The sequence below is a fragment of the Lissotriton vulgaris genome, chromosome 5 (assembly GCF_964263255.1).
Source record: "Lissotriton vulgaris chromosome 5, aLisVul1.2, whole genome shotgun sequence".
Classification (NCBI taxonomy): domain Eukaryota; kingdom Metazoa; phylum Chordata; class Amphibia; order Caudata; family Salamandridae; genus Lissotriton; species Lissotriton vulgaris.
Window position 1 is genome coordinate 1828808078 of NC_141693.1, and position 19961 is coordinate 1828828038.

The 19961-nt window shown below is 43.3% G+C and overlaps 1 protein-coding gene across 1 annotated transcript in view; it reads left to right on the forward strand.

Annotated features, from left to right (window-relative positions):
• SKAP1 (src kinase associated phosphoprotein 1) overlaps window positions 1-19961 on the forward strand; it is a 1438262-nt gene that overhangs the window by 448726 nt on the left and 969575 nt on the right. The window contains exon 4 of the mRNA XM_086924266.1: window positions 14405-14524. Within this exon, the coding sequence (XP_086780392.1) occupies window positions 14405-14524 (120 nt within the window). The remainder of the gene's footprint in view (window positions 1-14404; window positions 14525-19961) is intronic.

Below are 19961 nucleotides of genomic sequence, written 5' to 3' on the forward strand. Positions count from 1 at the left end.
CAGCAAGTGGAGTTGCAGAGTTCAACAATAATATATTTTTTTCATGTGATGGTCATGGTTACGAGTGTAATGTACTGCTCGTTTTTTATCATGTAACTATTCAGAACATAAAGGAGGCTGTAAAAACTTTACCCTGGGCAACCCGGGTTTTCAGGGCTCAGAGTGATTTAATTGTTTATTGCCAGTGTCCTGGGAATACACTCTACTAGTTGACTAAAACTGATCACCAAGTTCACCCCTTTAGGACTCTCAGGGTAGTGAAGTCAAGCAGTCAAAAGTTTACTCGGGGAAGTGTTGGGAGGATTGCAACTTTACAGACTCAATATGCACCAAATACAGATACCTGAATATCCAGTCAGTGTTGGGCAGATCAACGGTGAACAGAGTTAGCATCGTTATAAGTCAGGAAGGCGATGAGGATGTCTCAATGCCTCCCTCTTGATGGGTCTGGCTGTTAGCAGTTATTCCTCAAGCCCAGATTCAAATCCACCACCAAAAAACTAGGTGCCCACCAGAAGCGAGTGCTTGACTGTTGGCCCTGATCCGTGTCACAGCCAGTTGGCTTCTTGGTGATGTCAGCCATGGATAGTGTCCGACTCAATAGAGGTGGTTACTGTGTCTCAGAGCTCAGGTGCTTTCTTGTAGAGCTTCATGACTTGCAATGCAGAAAGGGTAGGGAACTATCAGACTTGTGCTCCTTCATACCTAACTTTTGAAGTATACAGTTCAGCCACACTGGCGGGCTCCTCAGGGCTCCAGATTTTACACTTGCTTACGGGACTAAATCTTGTTTTCTTTGGCTACTCCTGCCTTAATACCTTCACAATCTCTCTTTCATGAGTCAGCGTCTCCCTTGTCAAGAATACCACCTGTGTCCCTCCTAAGCAGTTGGTCATCTCTCCTCAGCAGAGTCCAGACAGCTCTTCCTGGTATATCAAAGCAAAGGTCCCTAGGTTTCTGGTCCCTAACTTAGCAAGGGTGGTTGGCGGTGCATATCCGAATGCTACAGCTAAAAGATTTTCCTGACCCAACTGGTTTTATGACCATTGTTGAATCTTGGCAAAATCTTGGTTTCTTCCCTGTCTTTATACTCAAGTTGTATATTGCAGCAGTTCAGTTCTGAGATGGGTTTTGCGCAGTTTTGTATTTTTGTTAGTTCCATACAGACTTTGCACAGAGTGTGAGCACGAAGTTGGGGTGGATGTGGGAGTTTTCTCCCAGGAGAACTTCAAACAAGTGCATACAAGATAAGGAGGCTGTACCACTCAACTGCTTGCCAATCTGTGGAGGCTACCCATTCCACAGAACATAGGACCAAGAAAGAACAGGGGGACTCAGTAGCTTCGATGGAATCTACTTCTGCCTCACCTAAACACTCCATATTCAATCCCATTTACAAAGAAAGGTACCTGGAATGTCTGCAAAAGTCCTCCAGTTCACATTTGTTGTCTGGGCCCTCCTTCTGACCATCCATCTTACGTATCACTTGGATTCTATCCATGCAAAATGGAAGCTAGTGTGGCCATGGCCACATGTTCCGGATACAATCCACCCACACAGATAACTTCACACATGTGACATCCATGTTCCGCATAGATGAGTGCAGGTCCTGGTGTAGGGGAGCAAACAGACAATATAAAAACACTGCAGATGCTGGTAGGCCACTGTTCATAGCAGGTGAGATGTAAAAAGGCCTGCCCAGAAACAGTAATTAATATGCCACCACTAACTTATATAGCAGTGGCTCTTAGCCCGGGCTCCGCAATACCTATTTAGCGGGTCTGCAAATGTTTTAGAAAAGTAAATAATAGTAGCAGATTAATAAAACATGCATACATAAAACAACAAAATTGAAATCTGGAAATGTTAAAACGCACTGTGAATGTGAAGGAATTAAAAATTGGACACAAAAAATTAAGTTAGTTTACTTATCTTGATTCTAAGGGGCAGTTCAAATGCATTAAATGGAATATAGTGTGAATGATTGGTGGCAACAGTAAAATGACTGGTATGTGCCCACAAAAAGAGAGCTTGCATTTTAAGCAAAAAGGGTTAAGTGATATGTTAGATCCAGCATATCTTTCTCTTACAGAAAGAAAACTGAATTGTGAAAAGTTCCAACCTTCCCATTACAATTACATTTTGATTTTTGTTTTTGTTTAGCAGTTAATTAAAATATTTCATAATGTCTGTATTTATTTTGTGTATAATTGTATTTTTGTTTGTTGTTCTGAAGTTAATAACAGAGAAATTGCTTAGGCAAGGGTCTCTGGTTTCCAGTTGTGATTCAGTACGGGTCCACAGAAGTTAAAAGAACCTCTGCTATATGACATAGTGAGATAACAGTAATCACTATCTGTAAAATAAGGTGCACTTGGGGTGCTGTCTTACAGATCCCTGCTGTGGGTCCCATTTCGTTTCATGGGAAGTCTTTAGTACACAAGCATGATCGTCGTGCGCAGAGGTGTGAGTTGAGCTTGCTATGGAGTACTCAAGACATGGGATCTTTCTCAATCCCAGGAGAGGCCACACCATTTCCCTGTTTAAAGTTCCCTTTGATGGAAGCTCAAACAACTTCAGATATTGCATCCCTGTGGACTGGCTTAAAGATTGACATTTCTCAGAAAGCGCTAATTGGGATATCTGAGTCGACTGAGGTAAAATCAGTCCAATTGTGGGGCAATATCTGATAGACTAATCAGATGACACAAGTGGTAAACTCTTACAGTGGTATAGTCTCTTTTAAGTCACCCATACTAGAAGCAGCAATTTATTAAGATTGATAAACGTAGTGTGTGTGGAAAGGCACTTTACTCGCAATCAAGCAAATTGCCAATCTGAGTTGGCAGTTAGTGTGCTGGCGCTTTGCATCTCCAATGGGCCACCATGGTCTATGCACCTTCAGCACCAGCTAAGTGACTAGAAGGTTGAGGGCTAGAGAAACACACTCACCATCTTTCTCTTAACACCAGGTGGTGTCTACTTCTGTAGCATGTGAAATTTTAAAGCAGGAATGTTTATGATGGGGTATCCCCTAATTGGCAAGGTCGGACGGTCCCAGAAAATAGACCCGGTACCAAAATAAAAGTCTCCCTCACTCCCCCGTTAGTGAATCAGGTAACTAAATAAAGAAGGGCCCACATTTGAAATCGGGGCAATTTTGAGCTTGTAAAGATATAGTGTATCAGTGTTTCACAAGGTTTGGGACACTGCTTATATTTGATTGCTGCAGGCTATGTTTGTGACCGTATAATGGAAATCTACACTAAAAGCCATCATCCCTCCAGGCATTAAAAGAGGACCGCAATCCTCCCCCAAAAAACATTCCACAAGTTGACTTTTCTGATCAGCTTTTGTGGCACTGCCGGATTGTCCTGAAGGGCTAGTATTACCCTTCTGACCGGTGATGTAATACTGTATCTTCGTGCACACCACCTTGCAGTCCTAATCCCATACTCTACTGACATCAAAACTAAACGGTTCTGTGTTAAGTGCTTCCCAGTACAGAGATCTGGCCTAAATCTATCGTTTTTAGGAACAGTCCAGCCTGAACTGCCAAGCCATGTCTTTCCTGGACCGGAATCAAGCATCCAAGGACCGGTTTCTGGCTATCAGCCGTCTTCAGCCAGGATAGCTTGACTCCAGTGGTGTGGAGAGCATGGGACTCACGTCTGAGCATACCCATCCCACTTGGAGTGACATCATCCTCTAAGGGGACCTGCCACCAAGTCAAAAGGAGGTGGTAGGAGTGTGGGGGTTCTGGGTGGTTGCTGGCACATGGTCCTTACCTATAAACCACTTGTACAGGTGTAAGTGCACACAACCTAGCACTGGCCCTTGGGGGATGAGGAACCTGGGTGTCGGGGGTGCCTGCAGTAGGTATCCTGAGGGCAGCCGGACCCCCTGCAAGGAACTTCGGAGGTGGTAGACCTCCCAGTATGAATGGGAGAGGGAAAGTGTGGCCCTATCATAAGGAGGGCCCCCATCCTTTGGGCCAGAGGCGGGGTAAAAGAAGGGGCACAGAGACAGTCTTAATGTCACTTGGAACGGTTATGGAATATTTTGTTGGTTGAACGGGAACAGACTTGTTATGCTTAGGCGATTCCCATGTACTAGAGTCTCTGTTAAGGCTAGGTGGCACTTGTAAAAAATATGTAAATAATGTGGTTACTGTGTAAAAATGGTATGGAAAATGTTTTTATTGTGTGGAAAAAATAAATACTGCTTGGGGTCTTACGACCTGCGAGTGTAGAACGTCTGGGGTTAGTATATAAGGCCCGTTGGAACATATCCATCTTATAGGCTGCCTCCTCGTGCGATCGGGGTGCCTATTGATTAATGATTGCCAGTTGGGCTGCCCAGTAGCACGTGTGGATGTTTGGTAAAGCTTTTTCCCCATCGTACCTCCCTTCCACCTTCTGCATGGCTAACCAAGGGTGTATGCCATCCCAGCGCAGATCTCGCACTTCAACATCAATAGCTTGGAAGTAGGATTGCTGAGTCTCAAATGGAGTGTTTTGTAAAGCATAGAGGAATCTGGGTAACGACAACATTTTGAATAGCTGCGTGCCCAATTAAGGATAGTGATAGTGACCTCCAATGTTGGTTATCACTTCGGAGGCGTGTCAAAGGGGCCTGTAGATTTTGGGCGTAGAACAGTTCTGGGTCTGCCGTTACAACATTCCAAGAGAGAAAAAGCCCTCCGCCGCCACCGCTGCATCACATTCCGCTGGCAAAACCGGGGGTGGGCCTTGTAGTATGAACATTGTGGATTTGGACCAATTTATGGAGTAGCTTGAATATTTACCAAAATTTGTGAATATACTCAAAATCCTAGCTATGAACAGACGTGGTGTGGCAACATAAAATAAAATATCGTCTCTGTATACAGGGCTTGAAAAATCAGAAAAATGGTACTAGTCCTGCAGGTCTAGTACCTTGGAAAATCTCCTCGACCTAACTGCAACCTACTTGACCTCCGTCTCTGAAAATGGAGCAAAAGTGGCAAGATAACAAGATTTAAAGGCATCTTTATTGCTCATTCCCTTTGTGAGCAATAAAAATGCCTTTAAATCTTATCTTATCACTTTTGCTCCGATTTCAAAGACAGAGGACAAAAGTTAGTTTGTCTTCCTCCTTGCCAGAAAGGGCTAGTAGGACCTAAAAATAGCTCGTCCTCATTAATTCTACCTCACAAAGGCGATTGGGCGAGTGGATTTGTCGAGCCCTGGTGTAGGGATATGCGGTCCTCCCATCCCTCTGACCAACGGAGACCACATATGAGCAGGTCACCTCTGACCCATGTGTCAGAGGCTCTAAAGCTAGGGCAAAGAGGAGCGACAACAAGGGGCAGCCCTGTTGCATACCCCTCCGGAGAGGAAAGGCGCACAAGACACTCCCGTTCACCACCACTTGTGCCATGGGTCCCAATTACAGGATCAAATCTGCACAAATAATTTTGGACCAAACCAAACTCCATTCGTTCTAGGACTGCAAACACATATGACCCCTTGGCTGTGTCAAAGGCCAGCACTACTGCGTCTTCTCCTATGGCATCTTTCTTGCCCATCACTCCATTAAGCCGGCACATGTTAAGGCCGTGTTTCTCCCAGGCATAAAACCGGATTGGTCCAGGTGTACCAAGTGGGTGACATGTTGGAGCAGTCGGGAAGCGAGTAGTTTGGCTAGAAATGTGTCAGTATGAAGCGCAATGATCTGTTAGTTTACCCGGTTTAGGGATAACTACTATGGAGGCCCTGTCGTTGGTCCTCTGGTAGTTCACCTGCCCTCCTACTCTCTGAGTACATTTTGAATAGGTGGGGAACCACTTGGAGGGCCGTTGATGTATATAATTCTATCGGGAGGCCATTTGGCCCCATTGCCTTTCTCAATTGAATACTACAAATGGCTGAGACTATTTCGTCGCCAGTGAGATCACTCTCCATAATACAGAGTCGTCTGGGGATAGCACAAGAGTGGGAGCAACACCAAAAGGGCTCTCGAGTCTTCAGCAGTGGCTGTAGACAAAGGAGTGTATAGGTGGGCATAATACTTCACAAACGCCTCAGCAATATTCTGTGGGTCGCACACAGGGTCTCTCCGGTCTCTGTGGAGAGCGCACAGACACACCTGTCCATGTACTCCCACCTCTTGAGCCAGGCAAACTGTTTCTCTGCCTTGTCTCCAATTTCATAGATTCTATGTTGCAACCCCCACTGCTTGGCTCTAGCTGCTTCCAATGCCAGGTCTCTGTATTACTGTCTTTTGAGCGTTAGTATCTGTGATGAGTCTGTGTGGTCGCTCATCAATTTGGCTTCCAAGTCTAATAGGGTTTACTCAAGTGTTTCCATCGCTGCCCTCTTGTCTCTTTTATGACTCACCAAAGGTGACCTTTTATCACCGCTTTTTAGGCCTCCCACAAGACCAGTGCCAAATCCACTGAATTCTCTTTTTCTTTGAAGTAAAATGTAAATAAATAAATCCTGTATTTGTAAAGCGCACAGCTCCCCTGAGACATCCTGGCGCTGGGGGCCATCGGGAAGATTAAGCAAGCTATTGCCCAGAGTTACATGGTGCAGGGATGACCTGCCACCGGTGCCAGGGATCGAACCGTGAGCCCCAGCATCCGGTGTCAGTCGTCCTGGCCGCAGCGCCACACCTCTTCCCAGCCTTCCCTTTGTAGCTTGTACCAGTCCATATCTGCGGATCCTTCAAGCACCACGGATGTTGTGATATGTTTAACGAGTGCTCTGCATCTCTGTGGCATAGCAGGCCCACAACGGGGAGTGGTCTGAGATTCCCAGCACTAAGTAGCGCACCTCTCTGAAGTTGGGCTCTTGATCTGCCAGGGTGAGAACGAAGTTGATTTGTGAGTGAATATTATGAGCCCCTGAATAAAATGTTTAGTGTGTGTCTGCGGGTTTCGGGTGCGCCAGACATCCACTAGTCTGAGAGCCCTTAAAAAATCTCCCAATTTGGAGTGGCTGTGCGAAGGATTCCTTGGCGGGTGTCGCTCTTGAACATCACATAATGTCATGTTAAAGTCTCCTCCTATTAAGAGGTCTCTCTTCAGCAGGTGCAGTTTTATTCAGGTTAGTCAAGGCTATGTTATGCACGGCTGGTGGTATGTATACTGAGATAAAATCTACTGTTTTTCCTCAACCTGCCAGTAAGGGCTGCAAATCTACTATGTTCATCCGCCTTGTCCGTTCAACATAAAGGGAAATTGCTCCCTTAAAAGAATTCCTGCCCCCTTAGAGCCAGAGCTAAAACCAGAGTGTGCCACTAGTTTGTAGCCCCATCTGTCTAGAGCTTTGCAGGAGTTGCCCACCAAATGCGTTTCCTGCAAGAGGGCCACGTCTGGTAGGTGTTTAATGTATTGTAGCACCAACCCCTTTTCAATTTGTCTCCCAGGCCATTAATGTTCCACAAAAGCAGCTGCTGCTGGGGGTTATTGGTTGTGTCCATCATGTCCCAACAACGTTAAGCGTGACAGTCCCACCTCTCCAGGTGTCGTATGTGTTCGATGAGTGATCGTGGAGACGCCATCTGTTTGATGGTCCATAAGGACGTGTAACTTGGTCCATGACTGTGACTATTGCTTATCCCCACGGAGTGCATTGGCTAAGAAACATAACTGCCATTTCAACCTATCTCTAGCAGTATTAATTATGTGAACTAGGGAAATATCCCCACCCACTACCGTAACACCTATCCCCCTTCCTGCCTCCCTGCACCGCGGGCTCCGAACTACCCGTCTCTCCAACTCTGCAGAGTGCCTGTCGTCCCTCTCCAATGCTAACTCTGACGAGGGTGTCCCAGCTTCCCTTCCATCTACCTGTCATCCCATGACAGACCATCAAAACATGCTCAGTACCAATGGTACATAGAGTGTCCCTACTGCCACTGGAACCATAGTAGCCCCCTTCATGTAATGCTGTTTCTTTTTAACGATTAATCCGATCAGTCCATCAATTCTGGGCACCCAATCCTCTGCCTGTTATCTCAATAAGTGTTAATGTCTCATGAAGGTTTGCCAGTGATGCCAAGTCCCAACTGGATTACTTCGGTGGTGCTCAGGCATTTGTTGTTGGGGCCGGTGCTTCATTGGTTGGATCTCCCCCATTGGGGGTCAAAGTCTCTTGTTGTGGAGAAGGTGACTATATTGTTTTCATAATGTACTAGGGACACACTTTGGGCCGATTGAAGTATTATGTCTCGATCACCGAAGTTGAAGATTCAGGCTTGTGCTTGGCGGCTCCCCTGGCTTGGGTCATCTAACTGGCTCTCAGTTGGCCCGCTCCTCAGAGAAGTATTTTGGGAGGTCACAGGGTTGTAGGTAGTTCAGAACAAGATTCTCTATAAATAGATCCACTGCTGGCCCTTCAGCTTACTCAGGAACGCCACTAAGTCTCACGTTATTGTGCCTGGATCTCCCTTCATAATCTACGAGCTTGACCTCTACGGTCTTGCTGGTGTCATACAGTTCACGGACCTGACGTTTGAGTATGTCGCTGTCAGTCCGCAGAGTCACTGTCTTCTCTTTCACCTCAGTGACTCTTGTGTACGTGTTCTTGAGATCTGCCCTGATGAGGGATACCTCTGTAGTCACTGAGTCAGTTTGTGTCTCAAGTGAGACCTGCACTCTATGTAAGGCTGCCATAATACTGTGTAACTTTAGGTCCTCATTAATAGATTCTAATTCAAAAAGCTTTATTCGTAATTCAAGCTGAATTCATAAAAGCATACAAGTTAAACATACAATCCGAAAGTGCCAATTAAGTGCAGAACAATAAAAACATAAGTATTACAGTCAGAGCAATTCCAAATTAATAAAAACAGGTTGTTAAAAATTCTAAAATACTAATATGTGCAAAAATACAGTTCTTTACATAGTTTCTAAACTTGACCTGTAATTTAAAAAAACTAGATATAGCGTGTGCCACAGTGTCATTTTCTGACTGTTGCAGTCTAACATAGGCTATTCTGCATGGATCACTGAAATAATATCGAGGGACAAAATATTGACTTGCCAAAATATCGTGGACAAAATATCGACAGTCAAAATATCGAGTTTGTATCTACAAACAGGTAAGTACAAAAATATCGAGTACAAAATATCGTTAACAATAATATAGATGTAAAAAATATCGACTTTATTAAAAACAGTGTTAAATTAAATTAATATTAAATTTTAATTACTAAAATATACTTAAAAATACTTAAATTAAATTATAATAATTAAATAATAAATGAAAATAATAAAAATAATTTTTTACAATCTTATTTGTTGACCCTGAACCCTAAAATATACCCCTTTACCAAAAAACCCAAAACTGACCCTGAACCCTAAAAATACCCCTTTAGCCAAAAACTAAAAACTGACCCTGAACCCTAAAAATGCCCCTTTACCCAAAAACTGAAAACTGACCCTAAACCCTAAAAATGCCCCTTTACCCAAAAACTGAAAACTGACCCTGAACCCTAAAAATGCCCCTTTACCCAAAAACTAAAAACTGACACTGAACCCTAAAAATGCCCCTTTACCCAAAAACTGAAAACTGACCCTGAACCCTAAAAATGCCCCTTTACCCAAAAACTGAAAACTGACCCTGAACCCTAAAAATGCCCCTTTACCCAAAAAACTGAAAACTGACCCTGAACCCTAAAAATGCCCCTTTACCCAAAAACTGAAAAATGACACTGAACCCTTAAAATGTCCCTTTACCCAAAAACTGAAAACTGACCCTGAACCCTAAAAATGCCCCTTTACCCAAAAACTGAAAACTGACCCTGAACCCTAAAAATACTCCTTTACCCAAAATGTATCAATATTATTTAATTACCAAATAATTATTAATTAACAATAATAATAAAGTAAATATATTAGCACATTAGCTGTAATTATTTTAATAATTAATATTATTTTTTCCCAATTAATTACTCAACAATAACAAAAAATAATATATATTAAAATGTACTCTAATTAATGTAATTAACTAATTATAATTAATTAATTACCAATTAATTACTAATACAAAATATGTACAAAATTATATAAATTAATTAACTAATTATTATTAATTAATTATCAATTAATTATTAATTATAAATATTTACAAACATATATTAATTAATTAATTATTATTAAATTACTTCCCACCCTATTCCCCTATAAACCCACAACCCGCTACAGAATTACATTACGCAATTATTAAAAAAACAAAATTAATTTAATAAAATATTTTATAACATTAATACACACTTTTCACACATATTATTACATTAAAATACACTATAAAATATTATATATTATTAAAAATTCGATATTTTTGCTATCTATATTTTACACAGTCGATATTACTTCACTTACCTGAAAAACGATATTTTTGTAGTCGATATTATGTCCAGTCGATATTTTTTCCAGTCTATATTTAAAACTCGATATTATGTCCTGTCGATATTTTGGAGTCGATATTTTGTCTGTGCACCATTCTGCATGAGCGGTGGCCCCACGCTTTGAGGATGGGTTTCAGAATAATCCTCCGTGGAACTGCATAAAATTTACAAAATAAAATACAGTGTAAGTTTGATTGGGAGATAAGTCATCACAAGGACATTAATAGAGGCTGCGTGGATCCATGGTGCTTAGGCCAGGCAAATGTATCAAGTTTAATTTGGTGGGAGTTGCACACACCCCTGCCGCCTGTCATCACAGGAGATGGAAGGTGGATCAGTGAGGTTGCCCCTATATGCTAATACCCCACCGGTGGTGGCTACCTAAGAGAGGGTCCTCTTTGTTCCTTTAGTCGACACACAGACGATTGCCCTGTGTACTCCACTGGGGGCCTCCTGCATGTAGGTCTTCTGTGCTCCTGTGGTGGCCACATGGATAAAGGTCCATTCTAGAGGCCACCTGGGTGAAGACTTACAAGAGCCCACTATGCTCATGTAGTGTTTACCTGGACGAAGGACCTCTGTGCTCCTGTGGTGACCTCTGGAGGTAGGGCATGTTGGGCTCTTGTGGTGGGTCCTTTGTGCTCCTATTGTAGTCTAATCGATTTGTAAAACACATAGTTACCTGGATGCTTCTCAGTGCTGATTCAGACAAGCAGATCCTAGAGTGTCCCCACGTTCACTGGTTACTCTTTTGTCTCCACATGTGCACTGGTAACTCTATAGTGTCCACACGTGCACTGGTTACTCTTTTGTCTCCACATGTCCACTGGTAACTCTATAGTGTCCACACGTGCACTGGTTACTCTATAGTTTCCACATGTCCACTGGTTACTCTATGGTGCCCACACGTTACTCTATAGTGCCCACATGCCCACTGGTTGCTTTATAGTGCTCACATGTTACTCTATAGTGCCCACAGGTCCACTGGTTACTCTATAGACCAACCTAACTGAGAGCCGAGTGAAAGACAGTTATTGAACGAATAGCCATGTCTTAAGAGCTTTCCTAAAGGCGGACTTGGATTCCATCTGATGCAGTTGGAGTGGCAGGGAGTTCTGGATGCTAGGAGTTTGAAGCAACAACTATCCCATGTGGATTGACGGATCTTGGGTGTTGTTGCAAGAAAGGAGGTGGAGGATCTCAATGGCCTGCCAGGGTTGTACGGTTCGATAAGAGCGTGAAGAATTTGAGGTCCCTACCTGTGAAAGGCCTTGTGTGTGATGCACAGGGAATTGAACTGTACCGGTTATTCTATAGGTAGCCAGTGAAGGTCCGCCAAGGCCCTCCTGGTGGACAGATGACTTGGGATTTTCAAGAGGAGATGAGTGGCTGCGTTTTGGATGGTCTGTAGCCTTTTCTTAACATAGTTTGGGGATCCTTGATATAGGCAGTTCCTGTAGTCCATCCGGGAGATAATCAAGACCTGCACGATGAGTGTTTATGACAAGAGGGGCAAAAGACATATTACTTTCCTTATCAGTCTGAGTATCCCAAAACACTTCACTTCTAGTGTGTTGGCAGGTACTTCCATTGTGAGGGCGTTATCTAAATAAATACCCAGACTTTTTATTTCGTTGTTTGGGCTCAGTGTGGCCTGAGACATACTGGCCAGGGGAGTAATTTCCTCTTTGCTTTATTATTACCTAACAATCCGTCTTGTCCCCGTTTAGCTTGAAGGAACAGTTGACCATCCATTTGGCGACCCCCTTCAGGCAGGGGAAAAGTTGGTTGCAGTTAGGGCCTTGTTCTGAAGCTATAGGTACAACTAGTTGTGTATTGTCTGCATACAATATTATGGCCAGGCCAAAAGACTGGACTAACTCTGCCAGGGGGCGCATAATGTTTAAAAAGGGTTCGGGTTAATGTAGAGCCCTGTGGTACTCCACATTTCAGGGATAGAATGTCTGAGAGACATGGTGGGTCCATTATCTGGAAGGTTCTGCCCTCGAGTAAGGACGCAAGCTATTTTAGTGCATTGTCATCGATCCCTTCCTCAGTGAGCCTTTTGATAAGTGTTGTGTGGTCTACCATGTCAAACAAAGGCTGCGCTCGGGTCCTAGAGGATGATGGCTGCTGAACCCCCCCCTAATAATGAAGTTGCCCGAGTTCTTCAGTTACGGCTAGCAGTGCCGTCTGGGTATAATGGAGGAAATTGTTGAATTCCAGGAAGATGAAGAGGTGTTGGCAAACTTGTTTCGCCAAACGTTTAGATACACCTGGCAGCAGGTAGATAGGCTTGTATTTTCCTTGGCATAAGGGTCTAAATTTGGCTTCTGCAGCAGAGGTTTTACCACTGCATGCTTGCATTATTTGGGGACTGTGCCGGAGGCAAGTGACAAGTTTAACAGTTCTAATGGGACTTGGGAGAATGGTCTCAGGACCTTGTGCTAGGATATAAAGAAGGGCCGGATCCGGAGGAGAGCCCGACTTTACCAGGCAGAGTAGAACCAGGAGTTAGTTATGGGTGATCAGGGGAAAACCAGGAGGCCAGGATCTTGGCAATTTGAAGGTGGAGTCCCTGCAACGGGTTTGGTCTCTTTTATATTGTTGGGGAATGACGAATAGATGTCTAAGATATTTTGGGAGAAGGAGGCTAGTTCATTGCAGCAGTCGACTGAGAGTTCTAGGGGAGAAGGAGGCTAGTTCATTGCAGCAGTCGACTGAGAGTTCTAGAGATGGACAGTCATTTTTCCCCTCTACAATTGATTTCACAAAATTTGAAAGATTTCCTCAGTGAATTTGAGGAGTTCTCGATTTTGGTAGTGTAGTAGGTTGCTTAAGAAGTTCTGACCTTAGAGTGATAGAGCCTAATTAGTTCCCAGTATTTCCGCGTACTCACTTTGTCGTAATGTTTTCTCCATTTCCTTTATAGTTTTTTGCACTGTTTCCTAATTAACAGGTGAGAGGAGAACCACAGGGATTATTTTTCATTTGTTGTGAGCCCTTATGGCTCTTTACCGGGAGGACTTGGTCAAGGGAATTGCTAATCCAGTTAAGGAATTTAGAATTTGCCACAGAGATGTGATGCCCCAGGTCAGGTATGTTTTTGCTGATATCGCCATCGAGAGTTCATTGTCTAGTTTGGACCAGTAGTGGTAGTTTGTCTTAGCCTGGGGAGGAGCACATTGGTGGGTAAGATCTCTCTTTGCCCCTCTTGTGTCCATCTGGATGTGGGCCCTCTGTGCTTCTGTGGTGGCCCCGTGGATGAGGGCCATCTGTGCTCCTTTGATGCTCACCTAGATAAAGGCTCTCTGAGCAGGCCACCTGGAAGGGGGTTGTTAGTGCTCGTTTGATGCCTACCTTATCGAGAACCCTCTGTGCTCCTGTGGTGGTCGCATGGGCGAGGGTCCTATGCACTTCTGTGGTGGCCATCCAGAAAAGGGTCATCTGCTCAAGTATGGTGGCCACCTGGATGAGGGCCCTCAGTCTCGACTCTCTTCATGCCCTGCATCTTTGTCCTCATTAAATTTGAGTTACCGCAATGATCTCTTCTTTTACACTCCAAGCTTGTGGGGCAATAGGAGGAACAGAAAGGCAAAATGAAGTTGCTGGTTTGTATACACTGCTGAGCCTCTCTCCTGCTAAATGACTGAATTCACGTTCATGCTTTCTGTTATGTACTATCTCTATTCCTTAACCTCTGCCTGCATGAGTGATGTAGGAGTGTCTTATGAATGTGGATTGAGTTGTGTGTGTGTTTCACGTTATTCAGCTGGTGGGCCATCCCAGGACTGCCCGAGCTAGAGTTGTCCTGCTCCTGGTGACTGCAGCACACAGTCATGGTTCATTCCATAACGCGACCCCAAGACTACAGTGGCTTGTAGCCTGGGACAGTGTCTGCGTATTATATTGCAATCTCATGTACATGAATTTACTCGTTTGCCTACAATTGTGTGGACCACCATATCTTCACACTTCCACTCTTGTTTCTCCCCATGTACTACAGGTGCAGAGGCAGCTGAAGCGTACTTGATACAAAATGGCTCTGACGACAGCCACAGCCTTCATAATGCCGTTTCCATGGTATCTGACGACGTGTCCTTCACTTCCGATTTCCAGGATGATGGTGAGTCCAGCCTTCCTTGTCCTTGTATTTTGCCTGGTAGCCGGAAAGGGATTGCAAAATTTCCAGTGCCCTTTCGTTTTACTTCTGAAGGTTTCTTTTGTTTACAGTTGGATATGCTAGCAGTGGACGCTATGGTTTCTCTGTAGCACATGTAGAACAACAAGAGATCATATTATTTTAACCAACATGCGCATCATTCACACTGAAGTAAATGATCCCTACGTTTGTTTGAAAGCTGGGGCTTTTCCTTTACTATGTGCCTAGCAGAAGAATTCTGGGGTTGGATCAATAGAAAACTTAATGGACTTTTCTAAAAGGCTTGGGTTGAGATGTTCTACCATGTATGGAGATTATGTTCCAAAGTTCTGGTGCTTGGTGGGAGTAGAGCTTGCCTCCTCGGATCATGTATTTAGATGTTTTTTTGCAGATTCTTTAAAGTTTGTTTTGTGTGAGGCCAGAGAGTTACTTGATGGATGGTTCTCTTGCAGAAGTGGAGCATCGCAGTGCCTCTTAACCATTTACAAGTGAGATATGTACCTGGAATCTTATTCTAGCCCAGACCAGTAAGAGCAGTGCTGCAACAGTGGAAGCTATGCTTGTAAGCTGTGCTCAGCTAGGTATTTACGAGTGGAACTCTAGCCCTTCTGGAGAGGGCAGTGCAGATACAGCAAATTGGTTAAATTAATTTTGCCATAGTGTGCCAATCACTAATGCATTGAGCTTCCTCCATTGGAACAAAATTGAGCTAGTTGCCAGGCTGTTCCTGGGTGTTTATTCTAAGATCGTTTGTCAAGGCAGGAACCCAGGATTCTACTTTTTTACAATAGTGTCATCTGTGCCTGGTGGTTGAAGATGATCAGCAAGCTGACTTCAGCATGTGCCTAGAAGGCTGTACATATATGTCCGTTTTTTAGCCTTGCGTCTCTCTGCTCCTTCCTGTCCAGCATTCTAAAGACTTCAGACTAATATAGAGGCAACTCCTGTTGCACCACCTTTGAGATGGAGCTGGATGTCTTCAGTGGAGGGGTGTATAGGGAGATTGTACGACTCGAGTGGTATCTTGAAAGCCATCGGGAATATCCTGAAGCACAGATGACAAGGGAAAGCTTGCAGGCACACAGTTGAACTATAAAAACACAAACCTCCCTTTTTCAGCATGTCTTCCAGCAGTGTTCCCTAAAACATGACTGTCTTTTATTGCTCTTGCCTGCAACTCTTACAGTTAATCAATACTAAATGACAGTAATGTACCAAAGAAAATACCAATCTGGATCTTCATGAGATGGGCTTCCAATTTTAGGGTGTAAACACTATAAGTGTTCTTACTCGATGGCTGTGATAGGACGTGGACGGTGGTAGTGTTTGAGATTGTCTATTCAACCTGGCAGCTACAATGGACATCATGGAACCTTCTCCAGTACATATCGGAGACTTTAACTGCTTTGCCGCGGCGCACATTTCGCCGCAGTGCGGGCAGATTCCGCTCATGCGCAGATCGGACAGCCCCACGACCGTCCGACGCACACATCCACTGTGACGTCGGACGGCCGGGGGGCGTCCGACGCATGGGAGAGGTTAATCCAAGCTACAGCATTATCCTGGATCAGATCCTGTTTTTCATGATGCTTATCAACTCTAAGAATTGTAGACTAAATATATCAAGTGTAGAGTCCTCATGGCCCACTCTTGTCACTCCTTTGAGTTTTTTTTTGCAATTTTCAGCCCGGAATTCTTGCTCCATTTCTGTGGTGGTAACTGTTTTATGTACATTGGTGACTTCCAGCTCGTCGTCATCTTGAATATGCACACACATGCAAACCATATTAACATTGCAACAGTGTATTTATGAGTTGTTTAGTTGACACCAACCCTTTTCCTCTAGATGAATATACATTTTTTTTACATGAATGGCTGTGGTGCTGGCGAAGGCATAATTATGGCTGGTCACAATGAAAAGTGTCTGGCATGAAGAACGCTTATGGCAATGGTGTTTATCTTGGTCATTTGGTCTGCACCATCCAAGTAGTCAGACCCCTAACGTCTTAAAGTGCTCTTTGGTGGCATGAATAAATGTAATCAAATAGCATCCTATATTTGAAGACTACTACTTCATTAGAACACTCTTCATGTGATTGTCCAGGTTTTCAAGAGCAGATGTACAGTTTTGAGGAACACTCTAAAAAGTATCCTGATCAGCCCATTTCTGACTTCGCTTAAATCTAATCCAGATCCCGCTACCTCTGGGGAAAAGGTTTACAGCAGATCTTTACAGGTACATGGAGATGATCTTTAGAGTGTCCTTCCTGACACCTTGAACTTAAGATGATGATTTTAAACTGAGAAAGCAGATTGAGACCTAGCTGTTCCCAATTTAAGACTAGCCCTGTCTACAGTAAGAGCTCCATTTTGCCATGTGTTTCACTCCCTTTTCTTTTCTTTATGAAGCCAAAAGACTCTTGGTATACTGGGGGTGGGTCCTACCACTTCCGGGACAGTGCACGATGTACCCCTGGTGCCTCTGGTTCTGTTGTGCAGATTGTTATGTGGGATATTGTTAAAGGATTGTCAGTTCATGCTGATAAATACTTAAAATATTGGTGGGCCCTTCCGCAGCAGAAAAAAGCTGGGCTGGGCCTATTCTCTTGGATTTTGTTATATTCTTTTATTGTTTTTTTAAAAAAAATTATTAGGACCCTGCTCTCCAAAACTGCGAGAAGGTAAAATACTTTTGCATTATTTTCATCTGTACTGTTAAGGTCTTTTGCATCATGTGAAAACGAAAAGCCACCCCTACATCTAAGACAGTGGACACAACTTTGGACGGATATCTTCAAAAGGCAGTAGGGGCATTAACTAAGGTAATAGAAATTACGGAGCGGAGACTCTCACTAGCCCCCTACCCGGCTATTGCAGTCCCAATTGTTTCTCAAGTAACCACTCCGGAACTTGTTACGGTCCAGAGACCACCCCCTCCTTTATCTGCAACTGTAATTATTTCAAGTCAGGATGTTACACAAACACTCATTGAAGGGGCTGATCTAACAACTTGTCCAGAGACGAAAGATCCTGTACCGCCAACTGCTCCCGGAGGGAAACGAAAACGAACAGATCTGGCGGGGTGATAGTAAATTAAAAGGACACTCACGAGGGTCAAGAGAGCCAAGCAAACTCACCTAGTCTGAAATACTTCAAGGACTCAGTCAGGTGGTGGGAAAAGCAGTGCAACAAATGAACTAGATAATATTGTTGATAAATTTAGTAGAATTGTACATGAGGCCCTGACACCCATCCTATCAAGACTAGCCTGTATTGAGGATCATCTTGCTCAAGTGGTGTTGGTTTTAGGTACTAAGATAGCAACAAACAAACAACCTAATCATGTTTCCTGTCCAAGAAACTTAAACTTAAAACATCATGAGGTAATCCCTAGTCTCCTGTCAAATGGCCCGACCTCTTTGAGTGTACCATCATCTGCAAATGGCCATGTCCAGAGTACAGAGGCCCTTCTTCACAATGCCAGTATTCATTATTTGGCCTTTATAACACAGGATTCAACTCTGGCTGGGAACCCCCGCAGGAATACTGAAAACCCGGATCAGGAGGCCACAAATCAGCCAAGACTGACCATGAAACATAGGGATAAATCTTCAAAAGGATTTTAAACGCAACTGGTTCAGTACAGGATTTAAAAAACGGGAGGGGTGCTCAAGACGTCCTAAACTTACCCCCGGAATGGTCACCATATATTATGATTTTGAAAGGAGTGCCCGATCTGGCTCCTGGCCAGCAAGAAACTTGCCGAAGCCTTATTAACAAATCGGCTCACTGGTGCCATACGAAAATCTCACCGAAGTTAAATTGGTCTGAAACATTATAATGGCTAGGCGAGTGAGCTGGCTAGGTTACACGATTAAACACTGGGTAGGGGACTGTGTTGTGCTTAACTTTAGTAATGCATGGTGTGCTCATTTTGCCCTAACGCATTTATGAGATTTGCCTGGTGATTCAGTAGAGATTCACCCTTTGGGTTTTTTCACCCCCCCATATTATGAAGTTATAGTTAGAAAACTGCCTCAGCCCGATGGATTCAAATTTACATCTTCCTGTACAGCCTCCCTCATTCGTTCACCCTTAGCGGTTTGATGCTCTTTCAGGGTTGATGGAACTTGACTGACTATTTGGGTGTTCTAGACAATCAGTTGCTGTATTTGGGCAGGTATGTACTGTAACGCTCAAGGGAGAGAAATTTCCCTCTACAAAGAACCAAGAGGAAGATTTTTAGTTCTGATTTTAAAAGAGATTAGGCCGTGTTCTTATATTGAAGGGTTTTATGATTTATCTTCACTGGCCACTTACGATATATGCACTAGGGTTTCCAACTATATTAAAGTAGCCATGGCGATTAGGAAACGGTATTAGCCATTGCTACTGAACCTGATTAGTGTAATTCTCTAAACATAGAAAACTAAGCACTGATGTATTTTTTTGGAGGTGGCCGTACGCCGTAATTGTGATAAGTGCCTCGTAACACAGATTGTAATTTTATCAGAAGATTGTTTTAAGGTGTATATCTCTCCCGCATTTTATATAATGAATTGACGTGTATAAACTGCTTATTGTGCTGCCTTGTATATTGATTACTGAAATAATAGTTGTTATGATGATTTTATGTACTTTTATGGTCTTTGTATGAAACCGAATAAAGTTAATTTGACTGACTGGTGGGGTTCTGATCAGCATGTTCTGAGATGTGGTGCCCGATTTATAAATGATGCATTCTACCAATAAATGGGTTCTGTCTTGACATAGTGGTCAAGACAATCATGGTGTTCTCTGGCGAAAAATGATATGTTCTATGCAATTCTTGCATCGTTTCTGTGAGAGAGAAAAAAAAGTACCTGGTGAGTGTTCATCTGAGTTGTATAGATCAATATCATTATCAGTGCATTGATAAAGTCTTGCCAATTTTGATAATAGCAATGCACTTTATTGCCTATTTGAACTGTGTGATAAAGATGGCAAGCGGGCGAGCATTTTTTTTTAGCACTTGAGTGAGTAAGGCGCATTTCAAAATAAATGCAGGGTATTTTATTATTGATTACATCTACTATTTTTTATTAATACATTTAAAATGTGTTTTGATATTATGAACAGCTTGTGTTTTACTGTTATATTTATGTGAAATGTACAGGCTAATGTTTATATGTTTTGTCAACCATGTCTAAACGTATGGAGGACCCAGGGGTGAAGCACAATGCCCTGTTCTGTGGAGTATTGTGATGTTGAGGGTGATATAGCTGGTATTTATTTATTGATATGTTTTATCAAGCATTTTATCTCTTCCCACTATAACTACTAATCTGTGAGGAGAAGAGACAAAGGCAAATACTGGGCTTTTGGAGTCCATTAGGGTGAGGTGAGAAATAAGGGCTGAACT